This window comes from Erpetoichthys calabaricus, chromosome 18, assembly GCF_900747795.2.
Source record: "Erpetoichthys calabaricus chromosome 18, fErpCal1.3, whole genome shotgun sequence".
NCBI classification, from domain to species: domain Eukaryota; kingdom Metazoa; phylum Chordata; class Cladistia; order Polypteriformes; family Polypteridae; genus Erpetoichthys; species Erpetoichthys calabaricus.
The window spans coordinates 15,328,601-15,350,194 of NC_041411.2; the positions used below are offsets into that span (position 1 = coordinate 15,328,601).

At 39.1% G+C, this 21,594-nt stretch overlaps 1 protein-coding gene across 1 annotated transcript in view; it reads right to left on the reverse strand.

Moving 5' to 3' along the window:
• Window positions 1-21,594, reverse strand: part of coro1ca (coronin, actin binding protein, 1Ca) — an 81,454-nt gene that overhangs the window by 44,950 nt on the left and 14,910 nt on the right. The window contains exon 2 of the mRNA XM_028824115.2: window positions 8,727-8,926. Coding sequence (XP_028679948.1) covers window positions 8,727-8,924 — 198 coding nt within the window. The 5' untranslated portion in view covers window positions 8,925-8,926. The remainder of the gene's footprint in view (window positions 1-8,726; window positions 8,927-21,594) is intronic.

Genomic DNA, 21,594 nt, shown 5'->3' on the forward strand with positions numbered 1-21,594 from the left:
TAATACAGAAAGAATTTCAAGATGCCAAGTAAGGAAATGTGTAATCTGAAAAGCCAGGAGCAGCCAGTGAAGGTTAACAGCGCCAGCCTGTGAGTGTTGAGCTGGGGCCTCACCCAGGAGCTCGTGTATGCATCAGTGTGCTAGGTGATGAGTCAGTAGGAAGAATGAATTGCTCATTATTTAAAATATGTAGGATCAACAGAAAAACATTCCACAGAAAATATTAGTAACTTTGAAGTATGGGACACACTGGTTATATCCCTTGGCTTTAAATAAAGTCTGTTTTAACATTTTTTAATTTCATAAGCACTGCCAAAACAGGGGCAGGGGAAAACCACTACTGGAACAACTTATTTATAACAACAGAAAAAAAAAACATTTAAGTATTGAAACTAGAAACATTACAAAAACAACAACAAAGGAGAAATCCAGGAGTGAGATCATTTTAGTAAACAAGGAATTTATTCAGAAATAAATAATGGAAAAAACACACCCAAGCTAAATGAGCAGCGACAGTTTAAGTTTAGGATGGCTAGGTATCAGAATTTTCTAATGGCAGTTCTGAAATAAGCATATGTACAGAAATAGCACATAAAACTAAATACAGCAGTGGACTGATATAATGTGATTCTAAAATTAGTGTCATTATTTGATTATCAAAGCTCAGAAATCTTAACTTTACTTGAATAAATTCAGCCTTAGAGATCCTCAACAGTGTGACTCAGAGCATACAAGAAAAGCCTAGTCTCCACATTACAAATACCACACAAAAATTGCAGCCTTTATATGGAGTGAAAACATCAGAAGACAGACAGCACTGCACATTCAATACTTCATATAGCTGGGATCCCCCCACCCCTTCTTTCTTAGTCCTGTCCAATCTTATGATGTATCCAAACCAATCCCAGAAACCACTAGGCTCTAATACTGCTCTTAGCCAATGAAGATGCTTTGAGGAAATGGCTCTGGAAGGCTGACAGCCGTTGTACTTAGAATGGCCATATAAGGTAAAATCTGCTGTCAGCTGGGCTCCTCCATCTGAATACAGGTCGGGAAGGACAGAGAAACCCTTCTCAGGGAGGCTGGGGAGGTGTGTGCAGTCATCTTGCTACAGGGATATTACAGGCCAACAAAGCAATCGCAATATGGTTGTATAATTCACCATGCAGCTGAAAGATGCTTTTAATAATACTGTGCTATACTCTGAACTGTCATCATCCAAGTGCAGAAAATAAAACAGCCTGATCTCTTGAAAGACCTATTTCTTTGCAAACTATGCTCTTTACAGCAGAAAGCACTAATGACATTATTTTAAAATATTTGTTGTAATTAGGATTAATTCTTTACTGCTGCTGGATAATCATATCAGAACATATTTATTAGTCGAATAATCTGTCCATCTGTGAGGAAGTTACCTGGTAATTTGTTGAAGCATCTATCTTTATGGTTATTAATTCAAACGAAAGGTCACATACATTATAGGAATTTGGGTTAGGCACGTGTTACTATGTAGCCAAAAAAAATGTATATATTTTCATCCATCCTCTTCCGCTTATCCGAGGTCGGTTCGCGGGGGCAGCAGCTTGAGCAGAGATGCCCAGACTTCCCTCTCCCCGGCCACTTCATTTAGCTCTTCCAGGAGAATCCCGAGGCATTCCCAGGTCAGCCGGGAGACATAGTCCCTCCAGCGTGTCCTGGGTCTTCCCCTGGGCCTCCTCCCGGTTGGACGTGCCCAGAACACCTCACCAGGGAGGCGTCCAGGAGGCATCCTGATCAGATGCCCAAGCCACCTCATCTGACTCCTCTCGATGCGGAGGAGCAGCGGCTCTACTCTGAGCCCCTCCCGGATGACTGAGCTTCTCACCCTATCTTTAAGGGAAAGCCCAGACACCCTGTGGAGGAAACTCATTTCAGCCGCTTGTATTCGCAATCTCGTTCTTTCGGTCACTACCATAGGTGAGGGTAGGAACATAGATCGACTGGTAAATTGAGAGCTTTGCCTTACGACTCAGCTCCTTTTTCACCTCGACAGACCGATGCAGAGCCTGCACCACTGCGGACGCTGCACCAATCCGCCTGTCAATCTCAGGCTCCATTCTTCCCTCACTCGTGAACGAGCACAGAAGTCCAATAACAAAACACCACTCGGGTTCAGATCGGGGAGGCCATTCCTCCCAATCACGCCCTTCCAGATCTCAATGTCAATGCCCACGTCAGCATTGAAGTCTCCCAGCAGTACGAGGGAGTCCCCAGAAGGTATGCCCTCTAGCACCCCCTCCAGGGACTAAAAAAAGGGTGGGTACTCCGAACTGCTGTTCGGTGCATACGCACAAACAACAATTAGGACCCGTTCCCCCACCCGAAGGCAAAGGGAGGCTACCCTCTCATCCACCGGGGTAAACCCCAATGTACAGGCTCCAAGTCGGGGGGCAATAAGTATGCCCACACCCGCTCTGCACCTCTCACCGGGAGCAACTCCAGAGTGGTACAGAGTCTAGCCCCTCTCAAGGAGATTGGTTATATATATTATATTATATACACACACAAAATAAGGGGTTTACCCCCTGCTCGCTATGCTCGCCAACCCCCCTGGCCTGTGCTTCGTGCCACCCACTTCATGTCTCTGCCGCTCACATATGTGGATTTGGATTTCACTTTCACCAAACAACAAATCTTTTAATTCTCGCCGATACGCCTCTTCATTGTGTAGAAACACTACTTTTCCCTGATGGCAACATGAATTAGGCAATGTAATAAAAGCATTTTCTGTACACATTCTAAGCACAGTCTTCCTTATTACACAACCTTAATATTTTATGGAAACAAAACAGAAACTGAAAAGAACCTTTCTGTATTTAAACATGCATGCTAGACAGCATTGTTTCCAGGACTGATGAAAAAAAAAAAAAAAAAAATGACACGGAATACAAGGATCACTACTGAACAATCGCTTTGAGAAAAAGTGTGTCAGGTCCTTGGCCGCCTGGTCATAAAACTATTAATAACAGGAATGGATTTCCAAGTACAAATTTGAAAATACTAATTCCCGGCAGCAATGAATTTAAAATATCAGCATGTTAACTGATGGCAAACATTTCAAATTCTAAATTAAGATATATAGAAAGAAAAAAAAATGCAAAAGAAATGCACAACAATTTATTGTGCAAACATATCATAAAGTTGATTATAAGGCTGAATATTACAAAAAAAGACATCTCAGTGTGTAATTTACTCTAAATGGAATCAAGTGAGACTAACAAGGAACATTTTCCCCACAGTCCATCAGCATGTTAAATAATCAAAGTGCTAGCAATCCTCTAACAATCATTAACCAAACTTCTTACAATCATACTAACTCAAACAGAACTCACGATATGTATTATGATTAAGCTTTTAAGCCAAGACAGCACAGAAGAATTATATGTGGGAATATTTAATAAGCATATTTGAAAATGTGGTATGTGTACCTCAACAAATGTACACCATAATCCATAACTGTAAAGCTAAATAATATCAAAATGAAACATTATTCAGAAGGAAAAAACAGCAAATGAAAATACAGCAAATTTACCAGTTAATCTAATTTTTCGTTCAAGAGACAGGAAAATTTAATAATTATAAAACATAAGCATTACATAAGACACTATAAAGATTTCCTTGTTATTTTCATCATGAAAGGTTGAAGCATTTGATTTGCTAATCAGAGGCAACTAAGAAATCCACACCTATCAAGATGCATTGAAGAGATCTCGAGCAGGAGAGGGGAAAAAAAGAAAACTCTACGTTCACTGAAACAGCTTCAGACAAAAGAAGACTGCAAAAACTAAGGGATGTTACTACAAATTTGGTGGAATGCAAGGCTGCAGTAGTCTGCTTTCACTTGACAATAAGGTTTGCGCATTATTAATGCATATAATACAAAGCTGAAGAAAGGCACAAAATTTTACTTCACATACCAGTTTTTCCATTTTTAATACCCAACATTACGCCCATCTAGAGCCTACACAATCCTTTCCACTTTATACAAAAGAAAGTTCTGACAAACGGAGACACATTAAATCAAAAGAAATTTGCAGATTGTCACACACATGCGCATGGGAGGCAGCTAAAGGGCTTGAGTAAGGGCAGTTCTGAGGCATGCCGGGATGTGGCAGAGTGCACTGACTCTTTTTCTCCCTTTCCTGTAGACCATTCACGGGAGATTCCACCTGGCTCTCTTGACGTCACTTCCAGGACCGAGCCTATGGAAGGAGACCTTGCCGGCTTTGGCCCCGTTGATGTCATGTCTGGGCTCGAATCAATGGCTGAAGACCTTCATGAGCCCGACCCCATATGATCTCACTTTCTGTCTTCCCCTTTAAAAGCCTGCACCTTTTCCCTGTTCTCTCAGTTCTGTTTTGGACTTGGTTTTGTGCACAGCAGTGCTGTATTTATTCACGCAACTTTGCAGCCAGGAAACCAATTATACGGGTGGCTGCCCCAAACCTTTTTATGACTCTGTGTCGAGTTTCTGACAAGATACAGATTACCTTTTACTATCTAGAAAGCAGAGATTTGTTTATCCATCTAAATTATATTTTCAACAACCATGTGACTTAAGAGAATAATTAAATACAGTAATCCCTCGCTATATTGCGCTCTGACTTTTGCGGCTTCACTCTATTGCGGATTTTATATGTAAGCATATCTAAATATTTAACATGGATTTTTTGTTACTTCGCGGGATTCTGCAGACAATGGGTCTTTTTACTTCTGATACATGCTTCCTCAGTTGGTTTGCCCAGTTGATTTCATACAAGGGACGCTATTGGCGGATGGCTGAGAAGCTACCCAATCAGAGCACGCAGTTAAGTTCCTGTGTGCTGATTGCCTCAGCGATGGAGCACAGAATTTGATTCCGCTGCATTAACCAGGAAGTCTCGTCTTGCTCATTCAGCATCAACGTGCTCCTGCTACTGCTTCAGGGGCCGTGCCCAAGCGCCAACGGAAGATGCTAACGATTTCCGAAAAGGTAAAAGTTTTAGACATGCTGAAGGAAGGGAACAGCTACACCGCTGCAGGACACCATTACGGCATCAATGAGTCCACGATTGTTTTTTATTCAAAAAGGAGGAAAAGAATATAAGATCTATGGTCGCAGTGTCCTTTAACCAGGGCGCAAAATGAGTTGTAAGTGGATGTAATAAGGCGGTAGTCTGGATGGAATCTGCTTTAGGGATTTGGATTGAAGACTGCCGGAAGAAGAACAACTGCGGTGCTACACAGTCGCCTGAAGAGGCTCCTTTAAAAGAGTTGTAACGCTCTCCTTTGTTGTGCAGTAAAATTAAATTCATCGTTATTGGACAAGTCGCCATGTCATTGTTGGTGAGTAACATAATTCATTTTCTACATACAGTAATTATTACATGTACATAGTTTAGTATCACTGTACACACATTTTACTGTATACAATTTTTCTTGCATTGTACGTATTTATTGCTGGTAGCCTGTCTGTCATAATGGCTGTAACATATGTGATATCGGAGACGCTCGATATCTTTAAAATAATATTTAGGTTTTACTGTATATAAACAGTGTGTTTACATACATAATTTCAATGAATCTTACCTAATATCTAAGAGAATACAAAGGGTTTATGCTGTATAATTGTGCGGGAAATGTTTATAAGAGTGGGGGAGGGTTTATAAGGGCTTAAAAAATATAAAAATAACCATATGAACATATGGTTTTTACTTCGCAGATTTTCACCTTTCGCGGGGGGGGTTCTGGAACGTAACCCCCATGATCGAGGAGGGATTACTGTATACTGGCTTTAGTGTATGAAAAAACTTGGACAGATACAATAATAAAAATAACAGTAAGAGTATAGTATTCATAAATGAACACTTGTCTACATATAGGATATTTCATGTTTTACTCCAGGGAGATGGAGTTGGTGGAGCTGGAGCTCATATTAGGTTTACATTTTTGAACCATTACCACTTAAATGACTGTAGTAGTATTTTCCACACTGTCTATACTAATAGTACCAAAAACGCAAAATAATAATCTAATTAACTGTCACTTAAGAGAGACAGAGAAAAGTAGCACTTGACATGAATATGAAATAGCAATACTGAAAGGAACACTCCACCCAAAAATAACATTTATGTTACTTACCCCATGTAGTTTGTATTGATGGCAGAGACAAACTTTTAATCATGTTTTCATGCAGAATGGAGAGAAAAAAATTCAGTGTTTTTGCCAAGGCTAGTTATAAGCATTATTTTTTCTATTATTTAGAAAAATGCAAATATAACAATGTTTGATTGGAGAAAAGAAAATTATATGTGATGCAAGCTTCCAGTGGTTATCTGGATCCATAGGAGACTTGTGCTTGTTAAGAGAAGTTTGCCCCCACTAACAGTGTGCACGGTTGTTCAGTTTAATCAATAACTGACAGCATTTAAGAATCTACTGTAGCAGTATTGAGGATTACTTTGTTAGATATAGTGTACATTACTCATTATTATTTGTATTACCAGATGCTTGTGTTTTCTTTGTTTACAGTTATATTTTTTAAACCTGCTTCTAAAGAGAATAACACAGAAACAGATTATGGATTGTTTCTGAAGAGCTGATTGCAAATAATTCAGAGAAAATTAACAATAATTAACAACCTTATTATACCTCTGGGAGAACAAAGATATGTAGATTAAAGACATGTAGATTACACTAGCCAGGTTTCCATCCAAGGAGTTTTTGCGAAAAAATATTTAGCGCTTCAAATTTTTTTACCGATATAGCTGATGGAAATGCTAATTATCGATAAAATGTTGTACATGTCGACATAATATTTTTCCGTTTAACTTTAGCGCATAAATTCCATATCGATACTTCAGATGTCGCAAAAACTACATTGGAAACAGTTTTTGTTGGAAAAAAGGGCTTTAACGCAAATAAATGTGTCACATTTTCATCACGTGCAATCAAAACGAGAATGGCGGAGCGGTTCGCATGGTCTGATGAAGAGAGTTTTTTTTTTTGATTAAACGTCGTTATTTTGTATTAATTCAAATTTCAGTTTTAATTAAAAACCTTAAGGGAAGCAGGTTAATTCAGTTGTTATCGCACTGTGAAGGGATGTTGAAAGGTAGGCTCACCTGTACAGATCCGATGCTGCAAACACAGCTGCATCATGGGCACTTCCAGGAGTGCCAACACAAATGTCTCGTATCATGCACCTGTCATCAACAAGGGCCTGGAGAACAATAGATGGCCACCCTTTGCGATTAATGTAATCGCGGTAGCCTTCCGTCGGGGGAAGAATAGGCACATGCGTGCCATCCAGCGCACCGTAAATCTGTGGCACAAGATGCACCAAGGAATTGCGGTATGCAATTTCATTGGCCTCCGCTACAGTCGGAAGTCTGATATAACGCCGCATTAATTTTTCTTTAATAGCGGTGCACACAGCATATACACATCGATGGACGGTAGTTTTACTAACCCCGAAAGTTTCTCCAACTACTCTATACTCGGCGCAGGTTGCCAGCTTGTAAAGGGCGATGGCAATCCGCTTTTGGGTTGGAACCGGTGGTCGGTGGCAACCTGTGATGGGCGCAACATCAGGACTGATGAATCCACACAACATCTCAAACGTCGGCCGTGTCATTCTAAAATGTTGCAGCCAGAGATTTTCTGTTAAGTGTCTCTCCACCACCTCCTCCCAGAAGGTCTTATTCCGTTGTCTCTCCCATACCCGTGGGTTTCGTCGCACTGGGGTACTTTCTTCGAGCTCTAGGGCTATCAGACAAGCAACTGCTTCATTCTGCTGTCGTCTTCGGATATTATGTACAATTCCAATTATTTGTGAAACTGAAATAACAGTAAGCTGGCAAATTTCAAAAAACTGTCTGAATAATCTCTCCATTTCTTTGTTTAGTGGAGGGGGTGTAACGTGGAAAACAAAAGGTAGATAATTTGCGACATACACAAAATTATGTATGGAAACGGCTCAAGGGCAGATTTTTTTCGTGATACAACAAAAGTTATGCGACAGTTCATTTTGGGGGGGATGACGTCATCACGCACACCATTTTATCGATAAAAAGCCAGTTTGATGGAAACAGGCTGGAGACAGCAAATTTCGCACATCTTTTTTTACGTATATTCTGTTTGTCGATTACAAAACGTCGCAAAAAACTGGATGGAAACTTAGCTACTGACATACAGTATTTTCCTATTAATGCTGCATCTTTATTCAACTGTAAGTTAAGGTTACTTTTGATGGCACCTTAAAACAATTCCCTTTTTTTGTTAAATAAAAGTTAATTCGATCCACCACCACAAATTTCTGTGTGTTCCAAAATTTGAATGTGTCCATTCTATATTGTATATATCTAACTCAATGTAATATAAATTTAAACAACTTATGTTTCTCTTTTCATCAGTCATTAACTTCATGTGTGCAAATCTCTTACCATATCATATTACAGTAAATTGATTCAACAAGTAAAGCACCTTTGAAATACAATTTCAGTGGGTCTCATTCATTTATAAATTATTCAAATTCAAAACGAATTCCTACAATACACCCTATATACCTTTATTTTTTCTTTCAACAACTATTATATTGCATAGAAGCATTGTGAAAATGCACACATATATGTAACATTTTATCTCTGCTGAGCTCAACAATCTGAGCTTTCACTACTTATTATTTATATAATATATCCTAGTCTTACCTTGTGCAAAGGAAGTACAAGGAAGGCACCACCACCACTAGCCTCAATGATTATGGCAACAAATTTTGGATTGACTGCACAGAAAGAGCTGTCCCAAGTAACTCGTGAAACACGGATGTCATCATAACACTGGTCATTCTTCACCGCCTGGCCAAAGACATGGCGGAATTTGCTCTGCCGTACAACTCGTCTAAACATATCTGTACAACAGAAAAAGAGATGAAACATTATTTACTGAATCCCTAAGAATGGCCTCACTCTTTATATAAATGAAACAAATAGAACTATAAATATAATGTACCAGAGTTTGTTAATATTTTTTCATGCGATAAAAAAAAAACAACTGAACAAAATTTGTCACAGAAAACTAAGATACAAAAAAAAACTTCAAAAGATGAGGAGTATTCTCTAAGATATTTTCCAAAAGGATTTCATTTAATCTTGAAAAAAGTTAGATGAGCCATCTAAGCCATAAAGGCCAACATTCTGACACAAAGAAGTATTTTGGATATACAGTACTGTGCAAAAGTTTTAGGCAGGTGTGAAAAGATGCTGTAAACAAAGAATGCTTTCAGAAATATAAATAATGATTGTTTATTGTTATCAATTTACAAAATGTAAAGTGAACGAACAAAAGAAAAATCGAAATCAAATCAATATTTGGTGTTACTACCTTTTGCCTTCAAACCAGCATCAATTCTTATAGGTCCACTTGCACAAAGTCAGGGATTTTGTAGGATTCTAGTCAGGTGTCTGATCAACCAATTATACCAAACAGGTGCTAATGATCATCAATGTCACATGTAGGTTGAAACACAGTCATTAACTGAAACAGAAACAGCTGTGTAGGAGGCTTAAAACTGGGTGAGGAACAGCCAAACTCTGCTACCAAGGTGAGGTTGTGGAAGACAGTTTCATGTCATGGCAAGATTGAGCACAGCAACAAGACACAAGGTAGTTAGTTATACTACATCAGCAAGGTCTCTCCCAGACAAAGATTTCAAAGCAGACTGGGGTTTCAAGATGAGCTGTTCAAGGTCTTTTGAAGAAGCACAAAGAAACAGGCAACGTTGAGGATCGTAGACGCAGTGGTCGGCCAAGGAAACTTAGTGCAGCAGATGAAAGACACATCAAGCTTATTACCCTTCGAAATCGGAAGATGTCCAGCAGTGCCATCAGCTCAGAACTGGCAGAAACCAGTGGGACACAGGTACACCCATCTACTGTCCGGAGAAGTCTGGCCAGAAGTGGTCTTCATGGAAGAGTTGCAGCCAAAAAGCCATACCTCTGATGTGGAAACAAGGCCAAGCGACTCAAGTATGCATGAAAACATAGGAACTGGCGTGCAGAAAAATGGCAGCAGGTGCTCTGGACTGATGAATCAAAATTTGAAATATTTGGCAGTAGCAGAAGGCAGTTTGTTCGTCGAAGGGCTGGAGAGCGGTACAATAATGAGCGTCTGCAGGCAACAGTGAAGCATGGTGGAGGTTCCTTGAACGTTTCGGGCTGCATTTCTGCAAATGCAGTTGTAGATTTGGTCAGGATTAATGGTGTTCTCAATGCTGAGAAATACAGGAAGATACTTATCCATCATGCAATACCATCAGGGAGGCGTATGATTGGCCCCAAATTTATTCTGCAGCAGGACAACAACCCCAAACATACAGCCAAAGTCATTAAGAACTATCTTCAGGGTAAAGAAGAACAAGAAGTCCTGGAAGTGATGGTATGGCCCCCACAGAGCCCTGATCTCAACATCATTGAGTGTGTCTGGGATTACACGAAGAGACAGAAGGATGTGAGGAAGCCTACATCCACAGAAGATCTGTGGTTAGTTCTCCAAGATGTTTGGAACAACCTACCAGCCGAGTTCCTTCAAAAACTGTGTGCAAGTGTACCTAGAAGAATTGATGCTGTTTTGAAGGCAAAGGGTGGTCATACCAAATATTGATTTGATTTAGATTTCTCTTTTGTTCATTCACTGCATTTTGTTGATTGATGAAAATAAATGATTAACACTTCCATTTTTGAAAGCATTCTTTATTTACAGCATTTTTTCACACCTGCCTAAAACTTTTGCACAGTACTGTAGGAGAATTCAGAAAATGCTAATTCAAGTTAAGCAAAAATAATGTAGTAGTCCTCTGAAGCATTTATGGTTGGAATATGTGAATTCTTTGGAAAGGTGAGAAAGATTCTGAGCCAACCAAAATCTGAAGCTTGTCTCACAAAACAGAAAGGGACATTAGTCATGGGTCTAATGGAAGATTTAAGAATTAGAAATAACTAGCTGTGTGTGATCTTCGGGACAAAAAACAACCCGAGGACTCCTTAGCAGTTTTATTATATTGGTGAACTTGCAAATGCGTCAGCTAAGTGGACCGGGACAGGTCGTGCTTGTCTGACAAGGACGTGTAGTCGAGTGCAGTTGTGGCACAAATTGAGCGGGACAAGCTGGAACCCGTCTCAGGCAAATATATGGTAGATCGCTGTGTGAATGTGTAACATGCATGTACCACACAGCTTAGTTTTTGTGCTTGGGCTGAATGAGAAGTGAGGTGCATACAAGCATTGAAAAAAATTTAAAAGTGCATGCATTTGCAAGTCACACTTGAATAAGCTTCTACATCTTCCATAGAATTCACACCAACTCCCATGGCTTTGGTTAAGCATGAGCAGAGCGGACTGCTCCACACACACACACGTCTTTCATAGTGAGAAGAGAGGTCCATGCAAGTGGCAAAAAATGTAAAAGTGCAGTCAGGCGCCATCTAGTGGTTGTGATTGAGTGTGAGCAGAGTGGACTGTTCCATACACACACACAAACACAAACACACACACAGGTCTTTCATTTATTTTTCTACTAGCTGCAAAGATTCCCTAGCAGTTTTACTATATTCATGAACTTCGACAGGCGTCAGCTGCACCTTAAGAATTACCCTGGGTAGAAGACGTGTACCCACCTGTGCTTGCAACCCCACTGGCTTTTGTAAGGAGACACTGGCGATGTCATATCTTATGAATCCTAGTAATCTTTTGTCTCGAGAAAATACCTCCAGATAGATGTTTTTAGTGAAAATTTAAAGCCTTGCCCTCCGTTGCTGACTTGTTTCACGTGTATGTTGCGCCACAGTGTTTGCTTCCTTTCGACATTGTGTCTCTTCATCGGTGTTATTAGCACAACGTCGTTGTTGTACAGTGGCATTTGCTGCACACATGTTTTTCGTAATGAGGTGCATGCTAGCACTGGAACCGTTTAAAAGTGCAGGCATGCGCCATCTAGTGGTCATAGCGGAGTATGAGTAGAGCGGACTGCTCTATACACACACACAGGTCTTTCGTTTATAATAATGTTTTAATTTTTACTCTGTATTATAAAGTAAATGGGAAAATTAAACAATAAAATGTTAACAGTAGCAGAGCACCAAATCTTACCAAACACAAGTGAAAATGTGATCCTTTAACTCAGCCATACATTAAGGTTCTAAAATGCTTGTGCTTTGTCTCTCACCATTTAAAAAAAAAAAAAAAAACAAAACCCAAAAGTACAAAGCAGTAAAATGTTCATGTTTCCACTTTCCTCATTATTGTGGCTTCCACAGATGGAATGGTATAGTGGCCACAGTACATTTTCCAATTAACACATTTTAAAACATACAGTATCTAAACAACAAATTTAGTTTATTTACCTACTTATTTATTAACTGCTACCCAAAACAGAACTAATCAAAGTAGAATTAAAATTGTCTATAGATCCTATAGCAATATATTATTTTATACATGGGTCAACCTACTTGTATAAGGCGTGTGTTGCATTAAAGTAAAATATATGCAACTGTATATTAAATGCTCACGCTAGTGAATATTTTCCCTACAGAGATACAACAGCTCCAAGTTTGCCATCAGGGACACCAGACTATCTTAATTTTCATACAAGCTCTGTTTGCGAAGTATAAAAGACACCAAACAGCAGGATACAGCTGATCTCACAGACTTAAAGCTGGGTGCAGTACTTTGTTTGCCAGTTTAACAAGATTACACCCCAACTATGTGAACATGAAATAAAACCCACTGAGGAAAGTGCATTCCTATTAAAGATTAGAATTTAGAAAGAAAGAATTTAGTAAATGTTTAAAAATAATTAAGGCGGTTATTAAAATACTTGGCAAAGCAGACAGCTGAGAAAGTGTCAGGACAAATACATTGGATCAGTTAAAAGTCTGAAATGCTGTTTGATATCACATTCATAATACCTCCAATAAAGTCCACACATGTTCTTAAAGAAAATGGCACTTGACAGGATACTCTGATGTAGTGGGGTAAGCAATTTAAATTGTCAATGGTTAGTGCCCTTCACAATGGCAAAACACAAAGAAGCACAAGCAATACTCAAAGGCAGTACACCTCTCCTAGAAATGTGACAGTAAAAATATTTTCAGCAAAAGAGATGTGCATGAAGAACTGTGACAAAAAGAGTTCCTGTATGACAATGAACATATCGAAGGCAAAAAAGGTAAAGTAAAGCAACACTGCAAGAGAAATGAAATGAAAAACATGCATGAAAGCAAAGACCTGCAATACTTGAATGACTACAGATATGCTTGAAGACTAAGAGGAGAGGGTGTTTGGGACATATAAAAGCAAGACAAGTGTATGGACTGAAAATTACTAAAACATGCTGCAGGCCTTGCCACATAATATGTAGGTCTGCAAACATAAAATGCAAACTTTGTTTGTTAAAAGGGAGAATGGTGCCAAAAGAATTGTTAGGTGCTCAGCACCAAACTGACAAACACTGGACTGAATCTTTCCAAACAGGATTCCACCCTTAACACGGCTGTAATGGGACTACTTGCACTACATTAATAACATTGCCTTCACTTTTGCCTACTCACACAATTCCGAATGTCACAGCTCAAGTGCAGTCCAAACTCATGTTCAACTAATCAAAATCTGGACAATAAGAAGTTTGTTTGGCAGAGGTTTTCCTAAAGCACAAAGATTGTGATTCTAGATCCCATCCTTTGTGTCTGCGTCACAAATATAACTATAAATGTTAAACGTTAAAACGTTGTTGGGCTGAATGGCCCGATATTGCCTAGATTGTTATGGGATATGCTATCAACACCATAAATCCAAAAGGGAATATATCCAAAATATAACCGGATCATTAAATATTAATAAAATGTCAGGACAGGTTTAAGCCCTCAACACCTCTATTTGACACACTAGAAAACAAACCATCACCTTCTGAAAAGTTTGTGGTTGAAATAAAATAAACTACGGTTGGAACCATTACAGACATTTTTATAGAAGCACACAACAGCACAAATACAAGTGTAACATAACTGTTACGGAAACAGTTTTTCACAGATGATGCATGTTGGGAATGCTGCATTTACAGGATATATGGGATAATTGTGGAGTTTTCAAAACAGATTACAAACAAGACCACTATGTGGTAAGCAGAAATATTTATTACAAAGTAACACAACCACAGAGTAATTCAAAAATAGCCTCCTATGATCAAAAGACCAAAGGGTCTTTGTATCAATTCAGATATATCTGTAAAAGAAATATATTCCCTCTAAAGCTTTTCAAATAAATGTAGCCATATTGTACTAACACCAACGATTCTTTCTAACATGAATTACTATTCCAAGTCTACTTTGATATTCTGCAGCACTGCAGGAGAGATCTATATTTTACAAAGTTTGCTGCCCATCCATCCATTTTCCAACCCGCTGAATCCGAACACAGGGTCACGGGGGTCTGCTGGAGCCAATCCCAGCTGCCTTTTATGAAATTCAAAAATGGTAATTTTTTTTAAATTTCACTTGAAAGACCTTTTATTAAAATTTTCCTCTGAGAAAATCAAGATTAATTAAAGTCAGTCTAACCTTATAATTAAATAAATGCTTACAGCAACTAATGTATTCTATATACTTTATATTTGTGGTCACACATCCCATTACTTAAATGGTGTTCCGTGGTTATTTTAGAGGTCTAAATAAAATTTTCTGTCATACAGTTTTTAACCTTGTATTGTTTAATTAAGGTTGTGAGAGTCTTGCAATCAAGTAATAAGTGAGACACTATTATCATTAATCAATGCATCTATTTTCATTTAACTGCATATTAAAAGAGTAATGGAAAACCAAGGCTAATATGGGAACCAGCTCTAAAAAAGGGAGCAAGTCTAACAAAGGGCATATTACTTGCTCTAAGTTATGTTGTCATCCATTTGAGAAACTGTTCGGCGTGAATTCTGCAAACAGCAAAAGCAGCAGGTCTCTTGACTGCTAAGTGACACCATTAGCAGTACATATCAGATAGTGTCACACGTCTGTCTGTGGAAGAACAAAAATGCTTAGTGAAGATTTTTCCACATAAAAATGTGTTTCAAGGCCTGGCTGACTGCATTCTTCCATTGAAGTCTTTTAAGTTCCTGTAAGACAGGAAAGGAACCTTGAAACAGAGAAAATCTTAAGAATTAGGTCAAACTCCTAAGAGCTCACAAAAGTGGTGCAATACGTTACATTTTCTTTACATTTCCGATAGGGGTGGGAAAATGAGAAAAAGTACAACTTATTACAAATTAACTATATCCATACTTGCACGTTTATGATCCTACCTTTATAATCCAAACAGTGTAAGGTAAACAAAATGTACTGTTATCAGCCGGGGTGTATCTGGAAGTCAATATAAACACCAAACTGATAACACCCCCAACCAAAGAAGTTTTGTAACATTGGTACAGGCAATGTAAGAGGCAAATATAATGAAAGAAAACAGATTTAAAAAATTAAACTACTGTATAAGAGGTACTTTTTAGTGCTATAGAGACCATGAGTATACTTAGACACTAACTTTAATGCAAATTAACAGAATATTTAACATACTAGATTTTTAAAGATTAGCTAATGTATACATGACAGATCTTGAATAATCATAATCTGCTTTATTCCTTTTTTTTTCTTAATTTATCCAACACCAGACAACAGCAGGAATACTTTCACTGCCTAATAAACAAAACAATGTTTACAATAACCTGCTGTTATGCATAAATACAAAGTCAAATCTTATTATTTGGTCTATCATGAAAACTCATTAAGGAATATTCTTATCATTCAGCACAAATAACATAGCACTTCAACATTTTCACGTCCAAGAAGGAATATGTTAAAACAATGAATCCACACAGACCTTCTAAGAGTTGCCAATCCCCTTCCAGGGGAAAATATTTTTGTTTGAAACTCTGAATCTGGCTCTTTACTTTTGGCTTCAAGTAACAAGCAAAGTTACTTTCAAATAAAGATATTCTGATGGCAAAAAATCTATCCTCACTGAAAGTTTCACTACCTCAAATTCCTACACCGACAGTTCTCAGCCTGTAATCCACCTGGATGTGACACACAGCCCAGACAGGCTTTGGAGTATCACCGACATGCAAACACAAATCACCTGCGCTGGTCATTCAGCTGTACGTTTAGGTTTAGTGGATGCTTAACACTGAATTATATGTAAAAGCTCTCAATTCTTTTGTTATATGCGCACCTGTAAAGTCAGTTTAATAGAAAATGTTACGAGGCCTTCATGAGTACATCTAAATGTGTTTTTCTCTTGGAACACTATGGCCAAGAAATGCAAATGGATAAAAGAGGCATACAGCAGAGGAGGGGTGTTTTGTTCAGGGAATCGCACCAGGACCCATCCTAGGTTACACATTGTGCACGATGTCATTTACAGATAAGAGACACTGTTTACCTTCCTGCTCATCACCATCATATATTCTGCCTTACATTTCTCTTGAAACCGCCTTTCCTCTTATCAGTTTTTCTTTTATTTTTAGGACACTGCAGTGGAAAGCTACCTGCAGCCATGGAACCAAAATCACCACTGAGAGATCATCATCATCATCAACATCACTCCCACTCAGCCAATTTTACAATCCTTTAATGAAACTATTATGTTGTGGAATGCAGGATTATTGTTACTTTAACCATTTGATAAATTATTACCTATATAACATCTTGCTTCTAAAAATGGATAGTAACTGATTTATATATTCACATTCGTGTAATGTATGCATTTTGTGTGGACTATAGGTACACATTTCTTTTAATGAATTTCACAAATATTGGTAAAAAAAAAATGCCAAAGAAAACTAGCAGTTTACTACAGATATTACGTAAACAAATGTAAACTTGACATCGTATTTTGGAAATTAGATTAACTGCTTAACAGTAGTTCCATTTTACAAATTAAATACCAGGTTTGAAAAAGTACAGTATATAATAACAATACTTTTAATTAAAGTTATTCACCATTGTAAAAAAAATACCTAAAAGTCAAAACTTGTTTTGCCTTCGTCTTTGCGAACACTAAAGCAACTTCTTTTAAGCAAAGTCACTCTCCACAGGTAAAGCTGCTGAGAATTATATGAACCATGTATATTATACGACTCCTTCACATACATATTAGTGAAAATTAAACAAAAACCCGATCATTACACAAATTATTCACATTTACTAACAAACTAACAGTAATATAAAACAGGCATTAAGTAAGCATAATATTAAATATGCAATTTTATATGCTGACTGTTTTATCAATTAGTCACACGACCGGCCTTGGAATACTTCAGTTGCTCATCTGTTGCAGGACAATTCTTCTAAGACAGTTCATGATGTCAGTATATGTCAGTTACAAAATAAAAGAAACTGAAAGAAACATACAGTATGTAACCAAAATCCGCACCATTGTCACAATTATTGTGGAAAATAAAATAAAATAACCTGGCAGTTGTTAGTGTAGGTGTCCTGGACAGTGTGCATAGTCGAGTAGAGCAACAGTCTGGACATGGACAAGAATCTGTAGCTAAAGCAAAGTACAACCATTTATACCTGCATTATCATGCATCACAAATGGAGAGCACACGACCACATAAAAAAATGTGTAAATGTGCTTGTCATGAATCACACAGACCACACTTGGAGTTGGTCAGAGGTGAAGAGCGGTCACATTTTACAGGAGTATAAATGCAAATGTGCTTTCTATCCACATACATTGTGTAGGGTGTTGGCTAGTCCAGAGACCTGCACATCTTTAGAAAGTGGTTGCCAGGTCTCCTCAATGAAACTATCACTTTATCATCATGCTAAAACACTAAAGCTCTCTATGGCAGTGTGCCATGTCACCTTCTTTTTAATTTTTCTTGCCAAGTCATTATGGATGGCCAGGTCCCATTCTAACTACAAGTTAGTAACTGCAAAGCATTGTGCAGATAAATACATACAGACACTAAATATGCATTTTGAGGGCAGATGTAAATTGTTTACGGATATATATATATTTTATACACACATCTATATTACTAAACGAAGGTTGTATATATGCATGGATGCCAGACAAACCAAAGGCGCATGCACACTGCGCCCCAGAGTCAAACCCAGCGGCTTCCCAGAGTCAGTAGCTGGTGCCCAAACAACACAACACAACCTGTAAACTAAACTTCAGGTCACAATACGACCGCCGCCCGAACGCGCAAACCACCGCATATACAACCTTCGTTTAGTAATGTTTGTATATATGCAAGGATTGCAGAGGCCAGAAGCACCGAAAGCACACGCGCACTGCGCTTCAGCACCCCAGAGTCAAACCCAGCGGCTTCCCAACGTCAGTAGCTGGCGCCTAAACAACACATCCTATAAACTAAACTTCACGTCACAATACAACCGCTGCCCGAACGTGAACACCACCGCATATACAACCTTCGTTTAGTGATGTTTGTATATATGTAAGGAAGAAGCACCGAAAGCGCAACCGCACTGCGCCTCAGCACCCCCAGGTCAAACCCATTGGCTTCCCAGAGTCAGTAGGTGGCGCTCAAACAGCACAACACGACCTGTAAACTAAACTTGAGGTAAAGTGTGCACACCAGGTTGTATATATGCACAGATGCCAGAGGCCACAAGCAAGCCGTACACAGTACATCCGCCGCCCGAACGTGACCACGCACACCACCGCATATACCACCTTCGTTTAGTAATGTAGCCCTCCAAGCCCGGATCCGCCGCCATGGTCACTTCAGCATGTGAATCTAGCTAATGACACAGCCATACAAAAAAAAAAAAAAAAAAAAAAAAACGAGACTACATGGATAAAAACAATGAACGCAGGCGCCTACAACACGCTTCTGAAACACCAGAACCATATGAGTCACGGCTCCAAAAAGAAACTGCTTTAGTACAAATATATTTATTTAATTAAATGAAAACTTTCCCAGGACGCACCCACCCTCTATGATTTTTCTTTCCTCAAAATATCGGAGGAAACAGAAAGTGATTGCCATTCTTGGATTTGCGATTCTTTTGAGAATCGCGGGTTTGCTTGTACATACATATATTACAGTAATCCCTCGCTATATCGCGCTTCGCCCTTCGCGGCTTCACTCCATCGCGGATTTTATATGTAAGCATATTTAAATATATATCGCGGATTTTTCGCTGCTTCGCGGGTTTTTGAGGACAATGGGTCTTTTAATTTCTGGTACATGCTTCCTCAGTTGGTTTGCCCAGTTGATTTCATACAAGGGATGCTATTGGCAGATGGCTGAGAAGCTACCCAGCTTACTTTTCTCTGTCTCTTGCGCTGACTATCTGTGATCCTGACGTAGGGGGTGTGAGCAGGGGGGCTGTTTGCACACCTAGACGATACGGACGCTCGTCTAAAAATGCTGAAAGATTATCTTCACTTTGCTACCTTCTGTGTGCAGCTTTTAAGTATGCTGCACGGTGCTTCGCATACTTAAAAGCTCAAAGGGCACGTATTGATTTTTTAATCTGTCTCTCTCTATCTCTCTCTAACTCTCTCTCTCTCTCTGCTCCTGACGGAGGGGGTGTGAGCTGCCGCCTTCAACAGCTTTGTGCCGCGGTGCTTCGCATACTTAAAAACAAACAGCCATATTGATTTGTTTGCTCCTTTGAAGAGGAAGATATGTTTGCATTCTTTTAATTGTGAGACTGAACTGTCATCTCTGTCTTGTTATGGAGCACAATTTAAACTTTTGAAAAAGAGACAAATGTTTGTTTGCAGTGTTTGAATAACGTTCCTGTCTCTCTACAACCTCCTGTGTTTCTGCGCAAATCTGTGACCCAAGCATGACAATATAAAAATAACCATATAAACATATGGTTTCTACTTCGCGGATTTTCTTATTTCGCGGGTGGCTCTGGAACGCAACCCCCGCGATGGAGGAGGGATTACTGTATACACAATTGGGGGGGGGGGGGGGGGGGATAAATAAAAAGGCACATTAAAGGGAGTCTTTGAGAAAACTTTCAGTCATTGTTTGGCTGATATTAACAGCCATGGGCCTTGAGGCTGACACACCTGTCATGCATAATGTTAAAGTAATTGTCCCAGATTTCCACCATATCACCAAAACGTCATTTACATCACATATTCTTGGTATGTTGGTTCTGCAGATTATACTGCTGCAGTCGTATTTTAGCAATAGAGGCAGTAAAAGCTGGGGCACCCCTGCACAAAGTGTCTGTTACTGTGAATAGTTAAGTCAGCAGAAGATGAACTGAGGCATAAAAGATGACAATACATATTTTATGCAAGATTATTGTATTGTTTTTGTTTTGTACAATTGTGAAACAAGGAAAGAAGCACGATGTAAAACTTTGGGCACTCCAAGACATTTAAGGTCTCATAACTTTTCCAAAAGTCTCAGACCTAAATTAGCTCATTAGGACTATGGCTTGTTCAGTGTCATTGTCAGGAAACACCAAGTTACGCGAATTACAAAGCTGTATAAATTCTCCGACTCCTCAGACCTTGTCCCAACAATCAGCAGCCATGGGCTCTACTAAGCAGCTGCCTAGCACACTGTAAAATAAAAACAACTGCTGCTCACAAAGCAGAAGAAGGCTACAAGAACACAGCAAAATGTTACCAGGTCTCGGTTTCCTCTCTTCCTAATGTTATTAAGAAATGGCAGTTAACAGTAATGGTGGAAGTCAAGTTGAGGACTAGAAGACCAAGAAACCTTTACTATAAGACATTGAAGTGATTGGTCCCCTCAAATCTTTGCACACTGCCACTACAGGCCTACTTCAAGCAGTTGGTCTGCAAGCACCATAGCAGCATGGTGCCTCAAATGTGCATGTACTCTCCTCTTTCAGACATTGCGCATTATGTACTGATCAGGGTACCTCCTCTAAACTACATTGTGCTCCTGCTCAACTAGCCAAGCATGGGAATCTCATGCATCTCCTCCTGTAAACATGAGTTGAAGACATTTCTGCAAATGCTTAGCGCCAATCGATGATGTTTATTAATACTGATGATTTGTCTAGCTAATCGGTGACGGCCAATATCACAGACCAATGGCTCACACCTACCATGAACTAGGTATTTCAGCTGGTACAGCACAAGGGACCCTGACCCTCAAGAAATTCTGTATGCTACAGTTTGCCAGAAAAGTCATGGTGAAGGTTTCTGGCATATAAAGGGTGTTCTGCTGTTGTAATTAATGCTACATAAGTCAACCATCACTAGAATATTCTACACTTACACAATGAAGTCATTACATGAGGCCATGAAGCTGAAAAGTCATGGGAATCTGTCTGCAGACGTGTTGGTGCTTAAAAACAATGCAGTCTCACAAAACAAAAAAATCAAAAGGCTTCTCTCAGGTCTGTAAAACTTTGTGCTAACAATTCTTAATGCAGGATATTCTTATGCCACCAATTATTACCAATAAGTTGGAAGTCATTCACCAGTTCGCCTATCTTGAGTCCACCATCAGTAAAAACCTTTCCTTGAATACCGAGATAAACAAGCACACAGGAAATGC